General features: G+C 35.1%; 2 protein-coding genes and 1 pseudogene across 5 annotated transcripts; 2 read left to right on the top strand and 1 right to left on the bottom strand.

The window, feature by feature from the left end:
* The first annotated feature begins 637 nt into the window (after window positions 1–637).
* LOC145578611 (putative flavin-containing monooxygenase 1) lies at window positions 638–3,197 on the top strand (annotated as a pseudogene).
* A 3,934-nt stretch (window positions 3,198–7,131) lies between these two features.
* LOC145579896 (putative glycosyltransferase At3g07620) lies at window positions 7,132–15,429 on the bottom strand. Of its 4 annotated transcripts, none has more exons than XM_081637189.1 (6): window positions 11,835–11,973; window positions 9,694–10,439; window positions 9,475–9,605; window positions 8,622–8,970; window positions 7,656–8,420; window positions 7,132–7,542 (listed from the first exon to the last, which is right to left on the bottom strand). In XM_081637189.1, the coding sequence occupies exons 2-5, from the start codon at window positions 10,363–10,365 to the stop codon at window positions 7,752–7,754; spliced, it is 1,821 nt and encodes a 606-aa protein (XP_081493315.1). In that variant the 5' UTR covers window positions 10,366–10,439; window positions 11,835–11,973; the 3' UTR covers window positions 7,132–7,542; window positions 7,656–7,751. The 4 variants fall into 4 exon arrangements, with proteins under 4 accessions (XP_081493315.1, XP_081493316.1, XP_081493313.1 ...); XM_081637187.1 differs by lacking the exons at window positions 7,132–7,542; window positions 7,656–8,420; window positions 8,622–8,970; window positions 9,475–9,605 and adding exons at window positions 13,167–13,515; window positions 13,837–13,973; window positions 14,189–14,945; window positions 15,256–15,429 and having other exon boundaries at window positions 10,309–10,439; window positions 11,835–12,559; XM_081637188.1 differs by lacking the exons at window positions 7,132–7,542; window positions 7,656–8,420; window positions 8,622–8,970; window positions 9,475–9,605; window positions 9,694–10,439 and adding exons at window positions 11,020–11,204; window positions 13,167–13,515; window positions 13,837–13,973; window positions 14,189–14,945; window positions 15,256–15,429 and having other exon boundaries at window positions 11,835–12,559.
* Window positions 15,427–19,672, top strand: LOC145579895 (protein FAR1-RELATED SEQUENCE 6-like). The gene is made up of 2 exons (XM_081637186.1): window positions 15,427–16,965; window positions 18,160–19,672. The coding sequence occupies exons 1-2, from the start codon at window positions 15,716–15,718 to the stop codon at window positions 19,214–19,216; spliced, it is 2,307 nt and encodes a 768-aa protein (XP_081493312.1). The 5' UTR covers window positions 15,427–15,715; the 3' UTR covers window positions 19,217–19,672.
* The last annotated feature ends 1,118 nt before the right edge of the window (window positions 19,673–20,790 follow it).

Genomic DNA, 20,790 nt, shown 5'->3' with positions numbered 1-20,790 from the left:
TTGCATCATTGTAGCAGATTTCTTCAATTGTAACAAATTTACTTGGTATAAGATTATACTAAGTTACTAACCCCATATTGTAATTTTTTTTTCTTTTTTTATTTATTTTTTATTTTTACAAAGACCATATTGTACTTCGATTCCTTAATTCATTTCATACTATTTGACCACTTAACTAATTTTCTATCTTATTAATGTTTGTATCATTTAGGGCATGTTCACATTTACTTAATTGCTGTTCAATTCAGTTCAGTTCAGTTCAGCTCCTAATTTCCCTCTTTCATAAAATATTCATTTCAACTCAGCTCAGTTTAGTTCAGTTCAGCTCCAATCAGTTCAGTTCAATTCAGTTTAGCTCAGTTCAGCTCCAATCAGTTCAGTTTAGTTCAGCTCAGTTCAGTAAATATGAAGAGGCCAAAAATGTATCAATGACTCTTACTTTTCAGATTCTCATAATCAAAATTTATATTATGTTGCTTAACTAATACACTTTTTAATATATATGTCCGTAACTTAACATACATTTATATGAGAAGCAACCGAGAGAATTATAATTTATAATATTTTTAATTATCAATCATCTATATAAATAGAGGGTTCGCAATTGATGGAGAGCTTACACAAGATAGACTTAACAATGGAAAGAAAAGTGGGTATCATAGGAGCAGGAATTAGTGGTCTATTAGCATGTAAATATGCCATTTCTAAGGGTTACAATCCCATAGTTTTTGAGTCACGTAGCACAATTGGTGGTGTTTGGATCAAAACTTTGGAGACTACAAAGCTTCAAACTCCTAAACAACTTTACCAATTCTCTGATTTTCCTTGGCCTTCTTCTGTTGAAACAACTTTCCCTAATCAAAATCAAGTGTTTAGTTACATTCAATCTTATGCTAAACATTTTGATTTGGTTAAACACATCAAGTTTAACACAAAGGTGGTGAGTATAAAGTATGAATGTCCTAATTATGAAGATGTTCAATCTTGGCCTCTTTGGGGTGGCAATGAGGGTAATAAATGGGTTATTACCATGCAAGACCTTACTCAACCAAGTCAAGTAAATCAGGTAAGTAAATATTATTATCGATCTATAACTATCTTATTTAAATTATAAAGATCTCATGTGTCTGAATGCTCTCTTAACTTTCTATCAATAATAATAGTCACATATTTTGCACTATTTTCATATGCATGAAAAAAGTTGTCACTTTTCAAAAAGTAATAATATAATGGTTTCTTATTGGTATATTTTTCGACAATAATACATGAATACGTTAATTGATTTGTGAATGACTAGCTAAGGTGATAGTTTTTCATAGTAATGACCAATTCCAATAATTTATACAGGTTATGCAAGTAGATTTTGTGATATTGTGTCTTGGAAGATTCAGTGATCTACCAAATATACCAAAGTTTCCCTTAGGCAAAGGGCCAGAGGTTTTTGAAGGGAAAGTGATGCATTCTATGGACTATTCTAACATGGACAATGAAGATGCTAGAATTTAATCAAAGGGAAGCGAGTTACCGTAGTTGGCTTCAAAAAATCTGCATTGGACATTGCTATGGAATGTTCAGTTGCTAATGGTAAGACCTAAATCGCGTACATATGCATAATTGCATAGTCTTAATTTGCCCATATTTAACTTATAACCATACCATCGTGAGATCAGGATAATATGTTACGCTAAGAGTTATGTTAATATGTTAAGTTAAGAGTTACAAAATCTTAAATGAAATTATCACGCAACAATAGTTATTGTGAGACCAAGATGACTTGCATTATGGTTTTATGACATACAACACCAAAATGAATGATCATGTTTTTGTCTTCCTTAAATGTGATGTTGATTATTGCAGGAGTAGAATTTCCATGCACAATGATATGTAGGACTCCTCATTGGAATGTAGACGAGTCCTTCACTTGGAAAAACTTGTATTTGAACCGATTTTCCGAACTCTTGGTACATACACCGGGATAAGGCCCTCTAATTAATCTCCTAGCCTCACTGCTCTCTCCTTTGGTACGTACTCTTTCTTTGAAGTTAGAGTTCATATCCTTAATTATAAGAAATTGAAAAAGTACATTATGTCACGTAACATCTACGTAAGGGGGTACTAATCATATGGTTGTGATTACATGTAGAGATGGGGATTGAGCAAATTAGTGGAGCGCGAAATTAAGAAGAAACAACCTCTAGAAAAATTCGACATGGTACCGGACTACAACTTCCTACAAGAGATGAACTCATGTATGATTGTAAGAACTCCAAAAGGGTTTTACAACAACGTTGAGAAAGGAAGCATAAGTTTGAAAAGATCAACAAATTTTAGTTTTTACAAAGAAGGTGTTGTACTTGGTGAAAGTATTGTTGGACAACCCACAAAACTACTTAAAAGTGACTTGGTTATATTTGCTACTGGATTTAAGGGAGATCAAAAGCTCAAAGACATTTTTGCATCTCCCAAATTTCAAGAGTGTATTACCGACTCTTTCAACGAAACAGCTCCATTATATCGGTATGTACTATTTCTCAATTTTGTACTTAGTATGTATTATGATGTATTGTACTAGTTTTATATGCACGTGATGTGTACATAAAACAGTAATATCATGCATGTAAGTAAGGGTCTGTTCACTTCAGCTTAATTTCAGTTCAGTTCAGTTTAATTCAGCTTCTAATTTCCTTCTCACATAAAATATTTATTTTAGCTCTATTCAGTTCAATTCAGCTCCAATCAGTTTAGTTAAGTTAAGTTAAGTTCAGTTCAGCTCAATTCAGTAAATGTGAACAGGTCCTAAGAAATTTTTTTGAAATAATGTTGCATATAAATTGATAACTATTTTGTGACTTACTTGTAGGGAATGTATCCATCCAAGAATTCCGCAATTAGCAGTAATTGGATCTACAGAGAGCATTGCAAACTTGTACACTTCAGAGTTAAGGTGTCGTTGGTTATTTGAGCTTCTTGATGGTAAATTCAAATTGCCAAGCATTGAAGAAATGGAGAAAGAAGTCTTAAAATGTGAGAAAGTTATGAAGAGATATTCTGGCAAGTATTACAGAAGATCTTGCATTGGAGCAGTACACATCTGGTATAATGACCAGCTTTGCAAGGACGTGGGCTTGAACCATAAGAGGAAAACGGGACTTTTGGCTGAGTGGTTCGAGTCATATGGCCCGATGGACTACGCTTGAAATGTAGCCTTGTTGCCTTGACTAACTAATGTCAAAACAAGAGGGCACACGAAATATGTACGAGAAACAAGAAGCTTAAGAAGTTGTACATGTACTAATATGCTTAATTTGCCCTAGTTTTGATTCAAAAGTTCAAATCAATGAAAAAAGAATCTCATGTACATAATTAAATACAAAGTACTTAAATTAAAGAATATAAGTGCATAACTCTTTAACTTTCGAGTTTAAGCCTTTTTTCATTCTGTCGTGCTTAGCATTTTGGTAAAGAGTTGCTGTGGAAGTAAGGATTTGAAGGTAAAGGGACAAGAATAACTTACAACATCCAAAGAATTTTATTAGTTCCAGCTTTGAATTATCTACAAGTGATTGATTTATATACTTCTCAAGTATTTTGGTATGGTGTAAAGTATGCTAGTTTTAACATAAAGGCTTGTTCTTTCTATGAAGTATGACTGTTGTAACATATGTTGCACAAGTTCTTGATTAATTTAAGAAGATTTAACTTAAAAGTATCTAAAGTTACCCTTATATATATATATATATATATATATATATATATATATATATATATATATATATATATATATATATATATATATATATATATATATATATATAAAAGTTATTATTTTGCTAACATATGATTTAACTTAAAAAGATTCTCACTATGTAATAGATTAAAGATAAAACATATCAGCCTCTATGCATTCCTTAGATAATACACATTAAAATGCAATCAAACTATTACAAATTAAAAGTTATCTTTCAAGAAATAAATATTACCGTAAAATTGTAGAAGTTATCTTTAAATTGACCGTTTTTAAATAAAATTAACCAAAGTTTGCATTATACAAGACGTATTGGGAACTTTGACTTTTTTTTGACCGTTTTTAAATTGACCGTTACTTGGCATAATATTGTGGAAAGCAAGACGTTTTGGGAGTTTGGGTGTTCTTCAATTGTGTGACATTATGCAAGTCATAGAGTGATACAAGTAGATTCAATCGATAAGCTGCAACAAGTGAACTCAAAATTCACAGTACATAACTATAAACTACAGGGTATGATTCAACTTTTATTGATGATTCTAAGCACCATAATATCAACTTCTTAAAAGTTATCTGTAATCCCCCGTATTTTTAAATATTTTATAAATGAAAATTTATTTTATTTATAATATTTATTTGTTATTTTTCATAATTTAATTTCAAAAGTTTCAAATTATTAATTTGGGTCGAAAATTATTTGAACAAATTATTTTATGCACCTTTATTCTACAATTTATGTCCAATCATACAAGTCTAACCCATTTGTTTACTTAATCGACCCATTATTTTTATGAGGCCCAATCTTTCTTTTTACCCTACAATAATTCTCTCCTATAAATATCCCATGAATCTCCAAAAATTTCCCACACAAAAAGGTTAGTCTTATTTTCATCCTCCTTTGTTTCATTATTTTGCTTAATGTTAATTTAATTGTTTTGGGTTTTGATTTTAGTATAAAGATTATATTTTTAGTATCAAATTATATTTTAATGGTATAAAGATTATAAATTTCAGATTATATTTATGTTATAAATTTCATATTTTATGAATTATAAACCTAGGGTTTCAATTTATTGAAAATCATGATTTTAGGGTTTTTATGAACAATTGATTTAGGGCTTTTATAGTAATGATGTTTTGAAATTTTGGTGATTATAACTACTAATTAGTTTAACTTAATTCCAGATTATTTTGAACACATAGATTCGTGTTTTAATTTTTAGATTTCCGTTCGTTAATATTAATCCCGTTTTAATCCCGACCAGGTTCTAAACTCATCCGATTTTGACAAAAAAGTAGTTTTTTCCATGTGGAAACCACGTTTTAAGAAAGAGTACTACCTTTGGTAGTGAGCACCACCCTCTCGAGGCCAAATTCAGCCTCTAAATATGATTTTCGGGCAGTTTTTTATTTTAACGAAGTTTTTACATACTTAAAATATTATCCTTGAGTTTGATTAATAAAATTAATTATGTTTAAAGTTAATTAAGCATAAATATATGTTTTTATTGAAGTTTCAAGTGTTGGAAATAGTTTCTAAGTACTACTTTTGATGTTTTATAAAGAGGGTTTAATCACCCATTAAAAAGAGAGATTTTAGGGGTTTTTATATAATTTTCAGATTTTTATTAGACTTTGAACTTGCTGTAATTTCATGTATAAGAGTGTATTTTAAGGTTTTTATGAAGAAAAATTTAAAGAACTATATATAAGCCTTTAATTTTAACAAAAGGGAAGGTTTTAAAGTGTTGTTTGATTTGGATTTTGAAGGTTTTAAAGTAAGTTAGTATTGCTGTAAATTTAATTGATTGGGTATTGATTGAGATGTTATTATTTGGCTTAGGAGAGGAGTTTATTGAAGGTGATTTCTAGTTAGTAAAGTGGCATACCAATTCGTTTGCTCAAGGTACGTACAAGTTACAAAACCTTGCTTTTAGGTGCATGTTTAAGGACGGATCGAGAACTTAGTATCATGTCTAGGGATGACTGGGTTAAATTGTTTGGTTATACATTGTGAATTTCCTTTGACGTGCACTATTCCTTATTGTAATTATTGGTTATGTTCTAATTATGCAAGGTGCGCTTAGAGGCAAAGGTATGTGATTGGTGAAATGACTTAATTATTACTCATTCATGATTTAATGAAATAGGATGAGTAAAGGAATGGTTCATGTCTTATAAGACAAGGTTAAGAGTTTGGGGTGCCTTATGCACTCAAGGTGTTTATACACCGAGGTAGTAAAGGAATAAATAATAAATGTTGCTTGCCACTAATAAATCAAGAATTGAAATTGAAAAGTTGCTTTACTTGATTGAATTGATATTGGATTGATTGTATTGTTATGCATATGAGTCATCACCAAGTCTAAACCTGTAAATCACGTAAAGTGCAAGATGGATGAGCAATAAAACTCTGGATTGGTGCACTTCTGGAGTAATGACAATCAGGGGTTGGGGTACATGGGGTATTAGCCGTGTACTTTTCTCGAGGCCGTCTGATCTACGAGTCTCTTATTTCAAATATTTTTCAAAACTAGGAGTTAGGTGAGATCTCATACTAACTACGGTCACGGAGTCGCGCCCGTGGTCGTTGGATGTTTATTGATGTTTCCGAAAGGAGGCATGGGGTTTTTCTTTTATTGATGTTCCAAATGGAGCATGGGTTGGACAACCTTGTCTATTGCGTAATCCAATGAATAAAAATAATGATTTACCTATTATTAATTAATGGAGTCTTAGTAATATAAATAGTTGAGTCGTGTGTTGAGTCTATAATTTAATGATGCATGATGATTGATTATTAGTAGCATGTTATGGAATTCTTAATTTATTTTGCAGCTTGTATGTACTCAGCTTTGCTGATTGTGTGCTTTGTGTGTCTTTCTTTGGTCATGGCCTTCGCCTTTCAATGACCTTGTGACGATCCAATTTTTACACTTGTAATATTGGGGAGCAGAATTACCACAGGTTCTTACACATGCAGCATTCATCAGGGTTGTGGGATCTTGAGTAGAGAGTTGGTTGTTTCATTTTATTTCTTTTGCAAGTTTGAATTTATTTTAATTCGATTTTATTCGACACTATTTCTTTTGGGTTTGAATTTATTTGAACACTGAATTTAATCACTTACTACTTTTATTGGATTTTGAATAAGGGCCTTAATGGTTCCAAGTTGTATGACTTAATTTGGTTTCATTCGTTGGTTTTGAAACTTATTTATAACTGATTTAGTTTTTCCGCTGCTATTTTCTGATAAAGCCTTAACGTTTGAACACGTGGCGGTAGCACGCCAGTAATTCTCTTGAATATTGTTCAGGGTCCTCAGAGGTTTAAAGAGAGAATTATTGGGGTGTTACATTATCAGTACATAATTGATAAACCCTGTACTCTCATTTTTTTTTTGCCCTCGTAACAACAAGCAAAATCGAAATAACAAGTGATCAAGAACACGATTTGGCACGAGAATAAGCAGAGGTTGCGTGAAAAATGAGTCCTTTAAAAATTGTTGTATGTTCTAATATGCCAAGTTCCAGGAGCAGATATACCGTATCCACCGTTGAACTGCAAAGAATACAATCTCCTTTTATGTGATGATTGGTCAGAAGAGAATTTGGCCAGGATACAGTCTGTGTTTGGTTGTGAGAAAATATACTGTATTTGTAGTTTCCATCTGAATTCTAAATGTTTAGGCAAGAAACCCAAGAAAGAATAATGAAGTTTGAAGCCTAATTTCCAATGAAAATAAACTTCAGTTCAAAGAAATTTCCTTTCAACCAAACATAGCCTTATTTACTCACCTGCATCGACGGAGGTATGTACATATGGTTACTGAATTATAACAGCAGACAGGCTAAATTTGACAATTCACAATAAATTGCAATTTACGGCAAGTTCAGAATGACAAACTTACAGTTGATGAAGTGGTCTGCTAGATTGTTATCACTGGCTCTTGTTGTTTGTGGAGTTGCTAGATGAGAGTCGAAAGTATGGGTGCAACAAAGACTTGCTACAAGGGCCTAATCCGGGAAACCCGGCTAGACCAAAGTGAATGAAGGATCATGTGAAACAAGTCATACTTCTGTGGAGTTTTGTGCCATTTGAAATGCCTTTGCACCATTGTCAAACTGTGGTGCATATCTAGATACCTGTCTTGTGAGATAGATAGTAAAATGCTCCTCAGGTTTCGGATGTCTTTTTCCTGCACGAAAACAGCAAATGTTTCCCAATCTAGCACCTCAAAGAAAGGGGGCACATAATTGTCAGCAATTATCACCGGAATACACCCGTACAAAATGGACTCCACCACCCTAGGGGAGTGAACTTGGTATCCCCTGGCACAAATGCAATACTTGCTGCTTTTCATGTACTCTCTGTACATTGTTTCTCCTTCTATATCAAAGGGCAAAGGACCAAATATCTTCATGTCTGATAACTTATTCTCCCAATACTTGAGCAATAATGGTCGGAGATATCCATGCATTTTACCAGCAAAGAAGGCTAATATATCTCTGTCTGAAGGTGGTTTTCCTCCCATATCTCTTGAAGGGTCATCTTCACTGTGAATAAATGTTACCGGTACACTAACATCCTTGCCTATACTAAATCCTCTTGCTGCATTGGCATTGCACAAAGCTCTTATGCAGCTGCTCATATGCTTCCTTGTTATACGTAAAGCCTAAGAATCACATTTTTGTCAGTAAAAAAAAATGAAGTTTACCAAAAATATCCCTCACATACAACAATGTTCCAAATACAAGAAATTTTTCCTACATTTGTGTTACCTTGTTTGATAAACAAAATGTCAAAAACTGAAGAACCCAGGATAGACTGAACAACAAAGCGAGATTAAGGTACAAAGGGATAGGATAAAACATACCCAATCATGACAAGCAACAAAAAAGTGATCTGCTCCCCCATTAGCATTCCAATAGCTGTATTTATTCTTGATCAAATCCACATAATCTTTAAGATAATCCTCCAACTTCTTGGGATTATGAGACTTCTCAGCATTTAAGGTCCAGCGTAAAGTTGTGGAACCGAAGGGTAAATAATATAGATGAGCTTTCTTAGGGTCCTCTACAGTGAAGCGTGAACTTTTCTCTATCAGCTCCATAAACCACCCTTCTCCTGCATATATTCCAGTCAGCTCTGGTTGGTGAAATATGGGCTTCTGCCCTTCTTTGTATACATAAATTTTGAATATTTGTTCCATCAAGTCATAGCTCCTACATACACAGTCCTTTCGGTAAATAATGCAATAAGATATGGCACACTTGTGTATATAGGCAAATAGACTATGTATTATACAAATTGCTAATTACATAATTTCATACTTATGATTGAAACTTTTAAATAATTATTACAAAGGGCTAGCTACATAATTAAGCATATAAAGAGTTAAAATAAAAAAAGTTTAGTGATAATAGCATTTAATTTTTTTAATAGAATAGGTAAACAAATTGAGAAAATCAGCAGCAGTCAGACTCAAATGTGATCAACTCTACAAGAAGGCCACTGTCCAATAGGCCTCAATAATCAAACAGAGAACATGTGTCCGAAATTTTTTTAATTCTACCAAGATCAAATTCATCCTGAAGCATACGCATCCACCACATATGCCCTCATGAGCATGCCCTCAAAAGGAGAAAAAATTAAAAAAAGATTCTAAGCACTTGGCAAAAAGACATGAACACATGATTATCAATGAAGATATCTTCAAACTGGCTTACCTTATGAATATAGAGACATTTCGGAAAAGAGGAGCGTGCAAGTCTGCAACACTTCTTAAAATGGGGGCGTTCCTAATCTGTATACTAGCATATTGAAGCTCATTATCACGTATTCCTGACCATTCCTGACTCTGTCACAGATCAACAAATAAACATTTCATTAAGGTGCAACATGTAAGAAACTCAAAAATGAAAAAAAGAGCCTATTATTATTTATACCACAGAATTGATATACTTGGGACTGGTAAGCAACGTGGATTTCATCTGAGACAAGGTAATCAAGCTAACCCTCCTCATCCTTCTTAAATACTTCTCGATATTGAACGAAACATTCAAACTACCCTGCAACTCCACTGTCCAGTTTGATCTGTTCACCTGTGAATTGCTAATGGATACAGAAGGCTTTGATCTGGAACTCAAATCTTGTAGTCTATCTATGGGAGTTGAACTAGCTCCAGTCAAATTATTTGTAAAATAAGATACCCTGTTATTCTCCACATTTAAGTTAGCAAGATGCTCCTTGTTGTCGTTCTGAATAGTTTTATTCCGCAGGATATATGATCGATTTGCCTCGTTCTCCATGCTACTATAATTTGTGGCGACTGAAGTATTCTTAAAGAAAACATCCCTTCCACTTTTTTTGTGATAAGGCTCACCCTCCTCTATCAGGTGACTGGTACTGATATCAACTCCGTTCCCAGAGTTGAAAGTACTGTTCATCATAGAATTTCCAGAACGTATACTTTTGGGCCACATTTCTGATAAATTGTATCTCCCAGAAGGAAATTCCCAAAACTGACACAAAACTGTCATGGCTGCTAAAAATACCACCACAAAAAGAGGAGCTACTGGTCTCCCAGGATTACATAGTTTCATGAATTGGGCCGTCATATTCGACCTTGAGATACTATGTATCAGGAAACCCCAACATAGTGAACATACCCAAATTAAATCCAAGCTATCTCCTGAATAAACAAGTGGATACAGACAAAAGGCGATTAGCTAAACGAATTGATGAACAAAACGAATTGATGTTAATTTTTTTTACCAATCTAACCCAACATCTCGCTCTCTCCATACCACAAAATCAACGAAGAGAAATATAATCTAGCATACATAATACATACTTGCACAACTAACCTCACTTCTATAAACGGAGTTTCAAAATAGACCCCGGAATAATGAAAAATCTGATACAGTACAGTGAAAGCAGGGGGTGAAGAGGAAGATCTTCAAGCTAAAGAGGGAGAAACATAAGCAACTTCAACTCATAAAATATTCCATATGAGATTGCAGAATAATATAGTAATTTTCAGTATCAAATCATGGGAGTGCATAAAAAGTGCTAGTTTGTTGACTTTCTGCAGTCCACATGAGAGACCACGTTTGAGACTGACAGTGTAAAGTACTATTTTATACTCCTTATTATGGTTAATACAAAGTTAATCAGAGAATCTCAAGGAATATTAATAGAGTAATTGTCCCATTATCTTGATATATGAACACTGTAATTAACAGTAGTTAATTAATTAATCTCCTCTTTCCTGTCCCCTTAACGGCAATGTAATAATATAACTTCTCCTCCATTTTTTACCCCAAAATCTTTCACCTTCTTTCTCGTCTCTTCTTATCTCTGCAACTTTGGTTATGGGCTTATGGCAGTGGCACGGCCATATATGGCAGCATCCTTCAACTATCATGGATAAGGTACCGAATTAGGGCTCCTTCAGCTGTCAACAGCCATTTAGCAGGACTCAGATGATAAACTCACTATACTCCCTCGTCCACGATGACAAAAAAAGGCACAAGAAAAGACCATTTTTAATCATCAAAGCTTCAAACATCTAGATAACAAGGCATTCATTCATAGCTGCTACAAGCCTAAATCTCACATTGAAAATCATTTGGTGAGAACAACAAAGAGAAGCAGCTAAGGATGAAGTTGAATAAAATTTATTCTACTAGTAATAAATTGATCAGCAATTCATCCAAGGTGCATTCAACTCATTCCCTTGTTCAGAAACCACACACAAAATAAAGCTACTCTGATTTGAAATGATTTTGTATGATGAGGCATGATCTTATTCATGTTTACACATGATACAGGGAGGTTGGTGCAATGTTGTTTAACAAACAGATCAAGGATATGCCCCAAGTACTCTGTAATGTGAAAACAAGTCAACCAAGCAAGATCATGAACCATATATATATCAAATATTATGGTCAGGTCAACCAGGCCAGATCATGAGGATACCAGATTCATCGCATCAGTAAATGGAAGAACTATTAGGATTTGAAACGAACTACAAAAAGTCTAACCACAATACGGAGTAATAAATAGAAAAAAGTTGCTAACTTACTGTTTTGGAAGATGCAGACAAGTCATAGATTCAGCTTCAACTAGCAACAATAGATTTTAAGCAGGCCTTATCTGAGAAACTCGGCTGTACCAGAATGAGTGAAGGGTCATGTGAAACAAGTCATACTTTTCTGGTGTCTTATGCCATATGAAATGTCGTTGCACCTTTCTTATCCTTTGCTGCATGTCAAGGTACCGTTCTTCAGGGATGGAAAGAAGGATGTTCCTCAGATTTGGGATGTCTTTCTCTTGAATGAACACAGAAAATGCCTCCCAGTCTAGAACCTCAAAGAAAGGAGGCACATAATTATCAGAGATAATTACAGGAATACACTCATAGAATATAGATTCAACAACCCTGGGGGTGTGGACCCCATAACCTCGGGCACAAATGCAGTACTTGCTGCTCTTCATGTACTCCCTGTAGACTGCTTTGCCTTCGATATCCCGCTGCATTGGACCAAAGATCTTCATATCTGGTACCTTATCCTCCCAGTATTGCAACAATAATGGACGGAGATAGCCATGCAATTGTCCAGCAAAGAAGGCTAATATATTTCTCTCTGAAGGTGGTTTTCCTCCTATGTCTCTTGTGGGGTCATTTCCACTGCGAACATAAGTTACAGGTACACTGACATCCTTGCCTACGTTAAAGCCTCTTGCAACATTGGCGTTACATAATCCTCTAATGCAACCGCTCATATGATTTCTTGTTATACGTGGTCCCTGAAAAGGTCATTGTTTTATCAGGGGGATAGAGTGCTAGTTTGGATATTCAAGTCAAGGCAATATACTATACAGAATTACAGTTAGTCTTTTTTGAGTTTGGGGTTCCTATACACATTCACTTTCTTTTCATTTTACTTATGGTACTTAAACTAGCAGACTTTGTAAATTTGTATTCTTGATTGTTACCTTCAGCCTTCCTGAATTTGAAAATTGACATTCACACCTCAAATTAATCTCCAAGGATTCTGTGTACATCACTCAGATGAGGGTACAAGGGCTGGTTAGAGGGTAGGTCCAAGGCTAGAACTTGCTAATATTGAAGATTTTGGCCTGTTCTCAGTCTATTTTGAAGTGTGAAAATGCAATATACTACCTCAATTCTCAAACTCGGTATTTAATATTTTAGGACAAATATCAATGCTTTCACTTAAAAACTAGAAACAAAAGTGCTGCATTTAATGCAGATATTTGGTTTGACTAAGAAAATGAATGAAAGTTAACAAAAAGAAATCTAGAACACTCAAGTAACATCTAACAGATATACAAAACAATGACCTTTGTTTATATAGAGAAAATTATAGAGCTTGGAAGTTCAAAGACATACCCAGTCATGACAAGCAACGAAAAAATGATCTGCTCCCCCAGTCCTGTTCCAAAAGCGGTATCGCGTTTTAATCAGTTCCACGTAATTTGTGAGATAATGTTCCAAGTTCTTGACACTATTTGACTTGTTCTCGTACAGGACTGTGCGTAGTGTTTCAGAACTGAAAGGCAAGTAATAAAGATGGGCCTTTTTAGGATCCCTTACAGTGAAGTGTCTGCTTCCCTCTATCAATTTCATAAACCATCCTTCTGCTGCATATAATCCCCGTAGTCTTGGGTGATGAAATATTGGCTTCTCCCCTTCTTTGTATACGTAAACTTTGAGTAGACGTTCCATTAAGTCATAGCTCCTGCAGAAACAGTCACTTGCACTTCAAATTTGGCACTTCAAAAGTTCAAATTTGGTAAACACAAGAAATCCTTAGGCTTATAAACAGAATAATGCAGGATATTTCATGTCTGGTTAATATTTGTTATTCCAGTGGACATATTTAATATTATGCTAGTATGGTGGACAAGCTTTCTACCAATATCTGCTTCAATCTTTGCTTCACAAAAGTCTTTGAATTAGTAAGAACGTAGGCACATAAAAGTACCTAAGTCATCTGTTTGCAAGCAATCAAGCATCCTTGGCTTCTCAAGCAATCACAAAATTCTATACACAGACTTACCTTTTGAACACAGAGACATTTCTGTAAAGAGGAGCATGCAAGTCAGATATATTCCTTAAAACAGGAGCATTCCTGATCTGTAGGCTTGCAGAAAGAAGTTGGCGATCACATGTTGTAGATCCTCTTCCTCTTCGCCTCTAGATTCAGCCAAAAGAAACAACAGATCAATGTGCAACAACTTATTTTTGGTGTTCAGAGAGCCACAAGGGCGGGTGATGAGAATTGATCTCAGTACCGGGAAGGAACCTCTAATCAATTGAGCCATCCCTCACTTTCACATGCCATCATATACTAACTTAATATATTAAAATTATAAAATAAAAAAATAAAATAAAAAATAGCACTACCATACCACTAAGGTTGTTAATGCAGGTCCATCAAGCAACATTGATTTCATCTCAGATAAAGTAATCGTAGCACCTCTCATCTTTCTTACATATCTTTCAATCACAGATGTGTCATTCTTACTATCAACCTCCAACTCCACAACCTGCTTGATTTTGTGAATTTGTGAGCTGCTCGTTGATGTTGAAACAATTGGTCCAGTACCCAAGGGTTCCATCGTATCCATAGAAATTTGACCAGAAATAGTCGAATAATTAGTCAAAACATCCATACTTCCAGCATCCTCAACACTATCTCCAGTAGAATTCTTATGCAATGCATCAAATTGCTTTGCTTTATTCTCCACACTACTAGTTTTCCTCACTATTAAATCCCTACCAGAAGCATCATCATGTTCACTTCTACTAGCTCTATCACGGTCCAATATAAGTCCACTGTCAATGCGCTCCTCCCCCAATTCACTTGCATTCTTACCCCCTACTCCCTCCACCATATCAAAATCACCATCCTTAACCAAAATCCAAGCAGACGGACTTCTTATCACTGCTAGAGGCAAAGCCTTTTCGCCAGGAGACAAAGTAGATATGTATCTACCAGAGAGCAATGCCCAAAATTGAGCTAGAACTATCATAACTACTAAAAATCCCGTCATCGAAATGAGCAATCTTCGCCCATAATTGCATAATTTCATGAACAAACCAGCCATTTGTTATTCTATAGTCTGTACCCTAAAAAATCTAGTGAAACACCACCTTGTGGATCACCTGGTAAATGCAATTTCAAACTGAAGAATCAAAATAGCCATACCAACACATAAACAATACTAATTATTGAAGAACAAAGCATAATTAAACCCCATTTATAGAAAATTTAAATCAAATTTTACCAAAACTTCCCAAATTACCAAAATTTAAGACCCATAAACTAAATGAGAAATCTTTCAGCTAAATTTTACACACCCATTAACATTTTAACAAAAAAAGTTGGATAAAATTAAGCAAATTACAGTTCTTACAATTAAAAAAGATTGAATTTTGAGTAGCTGATAACAGTGAAGTGAGAGAGAGAGTGTACCTGTTGTACTTGTTGAGTATCAGCAGCCAACATAAGCAGTGACAAATGAAAAATGTCGGTACATATACCAAGGTGTACAAGAAGCAACAATACGACGTCGTTTTATGGATAAAATGCCATCATACGACGTCGTTTGTCCTGAAATCATCTTTCCGAATTTTGCCCCAAAATGTCTATTCCTGTACAAAATTTTCCCTCTCCTCTGAAGTTAACACAATAACATTCTCTCACACTTTCTCTCTCCTCAATACGACGTTTCCTTCATTCGCCGGAAAATTGAACAAATATGGCGCCTTTGAAAGTTGGAATTCGGCGGGTAATCTGTAAAATTGTTATTTAATGTGATTATTTTGGTGTTTTTTAATTTTGGGTTCTAAATTTGGCATAATAAATTTATTTGATTTGTGAAATTTGATTATTTGGAATTGTTGTGTATAAATTTGGGGTGTTTGAATGTTGCATGATTGAATATGAATATGAACAATTGAACATGAATATGAGTATGGATTGTGAGGAATTTAGTGGTGATGATGTGGGAGTGTCTTTAGAAGCTCTAGAGGTTGATAATGGAGTTAGTATTGTTGATGAATTGGAAGGAGTGTCTTCGACAAACGAGTCGAAGGCGGCGGAGTCGAGTTTATTGCCCGTGACCCCGCCACCGAGGGTGGGGATGGTGTTTGAGAGATGGGAGGGTGTGGATGAATATTATAAAAGATATGGGATGGACCAAGGGTTTGGTGTTAGTAGGGTGTCAGGGGCATATAGAACTGGGAAGGAGAGTGGGAAGGTTAGGAGGTCGGGAACTTGGCGGTGTGAGTGTTATGGTGTACCGGATACTAAGATGAGGAGGGAGGCGAAGAGGAGGGCTAAAGGAATGGAGATTGATGGGAGCATGGAAGCTCAAGATCAAGGTATAAGAAAACGTATGTCGAAGAAGTGTGAGTGTCCTGCAATGGTTTATGCTAGTTTGAATGCGGAAGGTGGGTGGGAATTGAAGAAAGTTGTGTTGGAGCATAATCACAAGCTGACCCTAACCAAGTCAAAGGTAGTGAAAGAGGGTATGATGAAGGGGGTTGGGGAAACTCGAAATAGGAGGCTATCTAATGATTTTAATGATGGGTCATGTGTCCCACAAATTCATGGGAGTTCGACGGTGAAGAGGGAAGTTGTTGAGGATATGCCAATGATGGAGAAGAATCACCCACGTGTAGTAGAGCATGTGAGAAGGCTGAGAATGGAGGGTTGTGATGCAAATTCTATGATGGATTTATTTGAGAGAATGCAACGAAACAACCAAAATCTATTCCATGCCCATAGATTTGATGAATTTGGGGTGTTGCAGGATGTGTTATGGGTAGATGTAAGGAGTAAAGCAGCATATGAAGAGTTTGGGGATGTTGTTTGCTTTGATACAACATACTTGAAGAATGAGTATGAGTTGCCACTTGTTAATTTTGTAGGTGTTAACCATCATGGTCAATTAGCCTTGTTGGGATGTGCTTTAATTTCCCATGATGATGCTGACACATATGCTTGGATATTCCGGCAATGGTTGGTATGCATGGGAGGAAAGGCCCCTAATGCTATTTTGACGGATGAGGATGAAGCAATGAGGAAGGTGATTACGGAAGCCATCCCGGATACTTGTCATAAGTGGTGTATTAGGCAAATATTGCAAAAGTTGCCGAAAAAGATGTGCATGTATGCAAGGTAACAACTTTTAAGAATTAATATACATGTTATAGATGAGAATTTGCATAGTGTTTTGGTGTGTATGCAGTTATTATGGTAGTTATTCTAACTTTTGTTAGCCCCAACCTGATATGAAATTTATGAATGTGTTTCATGTTAGTTTTTATATGATGTGACTGAAAAGTGAAAATCATGTATATAGAAGAAAGTTGAGCAAAAGTGTGATCTAGTAAGAGCAAATATGAAGTTCGGATGTGTTGAAAAGGGACCTAGTATTTGATGTGACTGAAACTATAAGCACCTAACCAGAAAGCTGTGTTGACAAAAAAGTTTGGTTAACATCAAATGCTCAGATAACAAAAGGAAACAAATAAAATCGATAAAAAATTGTATGCTTGACAACATTGCTTCCATTGTTTTTCTATTTGATTATGTTGTTTGTGACTTTGGCATGTAATGATCCAAAAAAAAGGGAAAATCTAGAACTCTGCTACAAATAATGATAGAGCTTAACACAGATATGTACATTTTGAAATTATAACGCTGACTGTCAAGCTTAGTAACCTGTCATTCTTGATAATTTCTGAGTGAGATCCTTTACCATGACTAATGACTGCAGTAACCCAGCCAAATCCCCTGTATGTCTTGCGGGGAAGACGAATTATACCCCAATTGAGGTCACACAACCATTACCCTTGCTTAAAACCCTAAATCTTCCTGATGCTTTCTTTGGAATTGACAACAAACAGAGCTTAATTAACCTGATCTGTGAGCCAAAACACTCATCTCTATCATACTTGTTAGAAATTTTGATGAAAATATTATTTGTACAATTGCCTCAGTTATTGTAGAACCTTCTATTCAACTAAACCAAATTTTTCCCAAAAAGGCATAAAGATGTGGCTTAATGGGGGAAAGCCTCAACAGCAAGAAATAAGAATACAGAATCAGCTTGTTCACTATATAGAAAGTAATTTCATCATGAGAAATGAAAGATGGTAGTGAAAGACCTAACAATTTTGAGTAGGGCAAAAACAGAGACCGAATTCACAGCAAATTCAGTTATGTGTAAATGATAATCATTGAAGTCCAATAGTGGCATAAATGACTGGAACCAAAACTTTCACATTTAATCTCCCTTGATTAAGTGTTGAACTACATATCTGAAATGGTTGGTTGTGTCTTTGACATTTATAGATATAATTGTTGTAGGTACCAAGAATTAGAGGATGAACTCAAGGAAGTAATTTATGAAAGTTTTACCATTGACGAGTTTCAGAGTCGGTGGGTTCGTGTTGTCGACAAGTATGAGTTGGGAGATAATGAGTGGTTGCAGAGACTTTATGAGGAGAGAGCGATGTGGGCCCCAGCATTCATGAAGGAGATATTTTTGGCAGGTATGCAGAGGGTTGGAAGTATGAACAAATTTTTTGACAATTTTGTGACAAGGCACACAAAGTTGTTTAAATTTGCCGAGAAGTACTGTGCAGCAATGGAGGATAAGATATCCATTGAGAAGGATGAAGATATAAAGTCTATGAAGTATGTAAGGAAGTTGGTAACTGGATTCAAGGCGGAGGAGGTGTTCCAAAAGGTTTATACCAATAATAAGTTTAGAGAGGTTCAAAGGGAGTGTGAGAGAGTTATTTACTGCTATGGAAAGGGGGAGGTTGCTGGAGACACAGTGGAGCATCTCATGGAGGATCGTGTTTGGATTGTTTTCAAGGGTTCAAGTGAGGAGGTCATAACTGACAGGAGGAGGTTGTACCGAGTAAGTTACAATGTTAAGTCAAGAGAAGTGGAGTGTGACTGCAAGTTGTTCGAGACACATGGGATATTGTGCAGGCATTGTATTAGGGTGCTAGATCATCACTTGTTTGGGGAAGTTCCTGATAAATACATACTGAAGCGGTGGCGTAAGGATGTATCCTGGAAGCATGCACGAGTGAAGGTGGCATACCATGATCCATCAAATTTGATCGAGGTGAAAAGGTATGACAGTATGATGGCTGTGTTTGAACCACTTTGTGATATTGCATGTAATGCAGAGGAGACAATGGCAGTTGTGATGAATGGGTTGAAAGATATTCAAATCTCACTAAATGAATGGCTGGGCAAGAGGAGTGTTAGTAGTATGGGTGACACTGATGTAAAAGATGTGCATACTGTTATCGATGGCATTGTGGAAAGTAATGGTCAGTCACAGATGACACTGTCATACCCAACACAAGGCACCAAGGCTTCTGTTGTGGTAGGTAGAGATGGTTAGGCACATAACATGTTAGATTACATCGATGCTGACTAGAAATGGCAGAGAGCTTGCAAGTTAATATTGTAGCCTTGGATACTGTGTGCCAAGAAGTGGTTATCATGCTAAGATGTCTTGAGAATCTAAGATGCTCCTATATTTAAAAACAAAAATCCAACTTTTTTCTAGTTGTTTTGGCATGATGTCTGTCCAGTATTAACAGACTACAAATTACTGGTGTATAGCTCTAAGGTGCCAAATGTAAACTGAAAATCTTAATTGACTTATAAGTTTTGTAACCAAAAAACTAAACCTGCCTTTCCTCTTATGCTATGAAAAGTTGTTACACCTATATATGGTGGATGTGGCAATTTAGAGAAAAAAAAAAAAAACAAAAAACAAATTGGAAGGGAGGCATTTGAAGCATGTAAATTTGTCAGAATAAATTGACAAGAATTGAACCCCAATGACAATTTTAAAATTGGTGTTAACTCAGAGTGTTAACTCAGAGTGTAAATTTGTCAGAATAAATTGACAATTTTAAATTTGTCAGTTTGCTTATATCTTATTTTCTGCTCTCTGTATTCTTGATGTGCTCTTCCTCTTAGTGTTAACTACGTTACGTGTATTAACGGAGCCCTTCCCTTCTTTTCTTCTGTACGTTCAGGATCTTGCCCTATGTGTGCTCATCTTATTTGAAAATGAAAACATATTTGGAGAGTAAAAGATCTGCATCTCATGTTATATGTAACTAACATACTAACATAATACATGTGATTCTAGTCCTATCTGTAATCACTTGTATATATATATTTCATTGAATTGGTATGTGTAAATTTTATCTAAGCTTTACTTAAAGCAAATTAATTTTATGTGTTTATATTGTTTTAGTGAGCTGAAGTGGTTAATTGAAGGAGAAATTTCCTTTCATTATCCATCTTCACACGCATTTGCCTGTTGGTACTTCAATATGATTTTTGCTGAAGCTGTATTTGGTGCTGAAGCAAATGATAAAAAAATTCCACTATTTCTTGAGGCCACACACACACACACACACAAAAAAAAAAAAAAAAATATCGCACTGTGCTTAGAGCAGAAATTAAATCATGCGAAGATATTCAGCTACCAGTTGGTTCATTGGTGTATGATGAAAAAGGTATTATCCTCATTAGACTGATGCATTCATGATATATAAATGAATTTTTTTTTTAAAATTTAATTTTATTATCTCTTTCAGATATATTTGGATCACAGTCAATTGTCCCAGAATTGATAATGGAACTGATTAAATTTTGGTTTATGATGCTTGCAATAACAGTGGAGTACATCAAGAAAAACAATCCACAAGTAGGACATTTTTGTCAAGTCCTACACTTTGTTTCTTGGATCTACAGAAGTGTAAGTCCTGCTAAAGCATCTGATTTTGAAAGCTTTTTCATGCTCTGATATTTCATGGTCACTGTCAACTATCTATATCCGTTTGAGGATTCAGATACAGGAGGGAATCAGACATCTATTTTGAGAGGGACATCAAAAACCTGCTTTTTTATATAATTTCTATGAATTCTCAGGTAGATATGGATAAAAGATGATTG

This window comes from Chenopodium album, chromosome 14 (genome assembly GCF_948465745.1).
Source record: "Chenopodium album chromosome 14, dcCheAlbu1.1, whole genome shotgun sequence".
Taxonomy (NCBI): domain Eukaryota; kingdom Viridiplantae; phylum Streptophyta; class Magnoliopsida; order Caryophyllales; family Amaranthaceae; genus Chenopodium; species Chenopodium album.
Note: the sequence above shows the minus strand (reverse complement) of the source record. Positions and strands in the feature narration are given on the sequence as shown.

Excerpts from the sequence above, each read along its gene's own strand:
- LOC145579895 (XM_081637186.1), top strand. The coding sequence starts at position 15,716 with ATGATTGAATATGAATATGAACAATTGAACATGAATATGAGTATGGAT. Across the intron at positions 16,966-18,159 it reads AAGATGTGCATGTATGCAAG|GTACCAAGAATTAGAGGATG; the intron begins GTAACAACTTTT and ends TAATTGTTGTAG.
- LOC145579896 (XM_081637187.1), bottom strand. The coding sequence starts at position 14,887 with ATGGCTGGTTTGTTCATGAAATTATGCAATTATGGGCGAAGATTGCTC. Across the intron at positions 13,974-14,188 it reads CTGCATTAACAACCTTAGTG|AGGCGAAGAGGAAGAGGATC; the intron begins GTATGGTAGTGC and ends GGCTGAATCTAG. Across the intron at positions 12,560-13,166 it reads TCGTTGCTTGTCATGACTGG|GGACCACGTATAACAAGAAA; the intron begins GTATGTCTTTGA and ends TGACCTTTTCAG.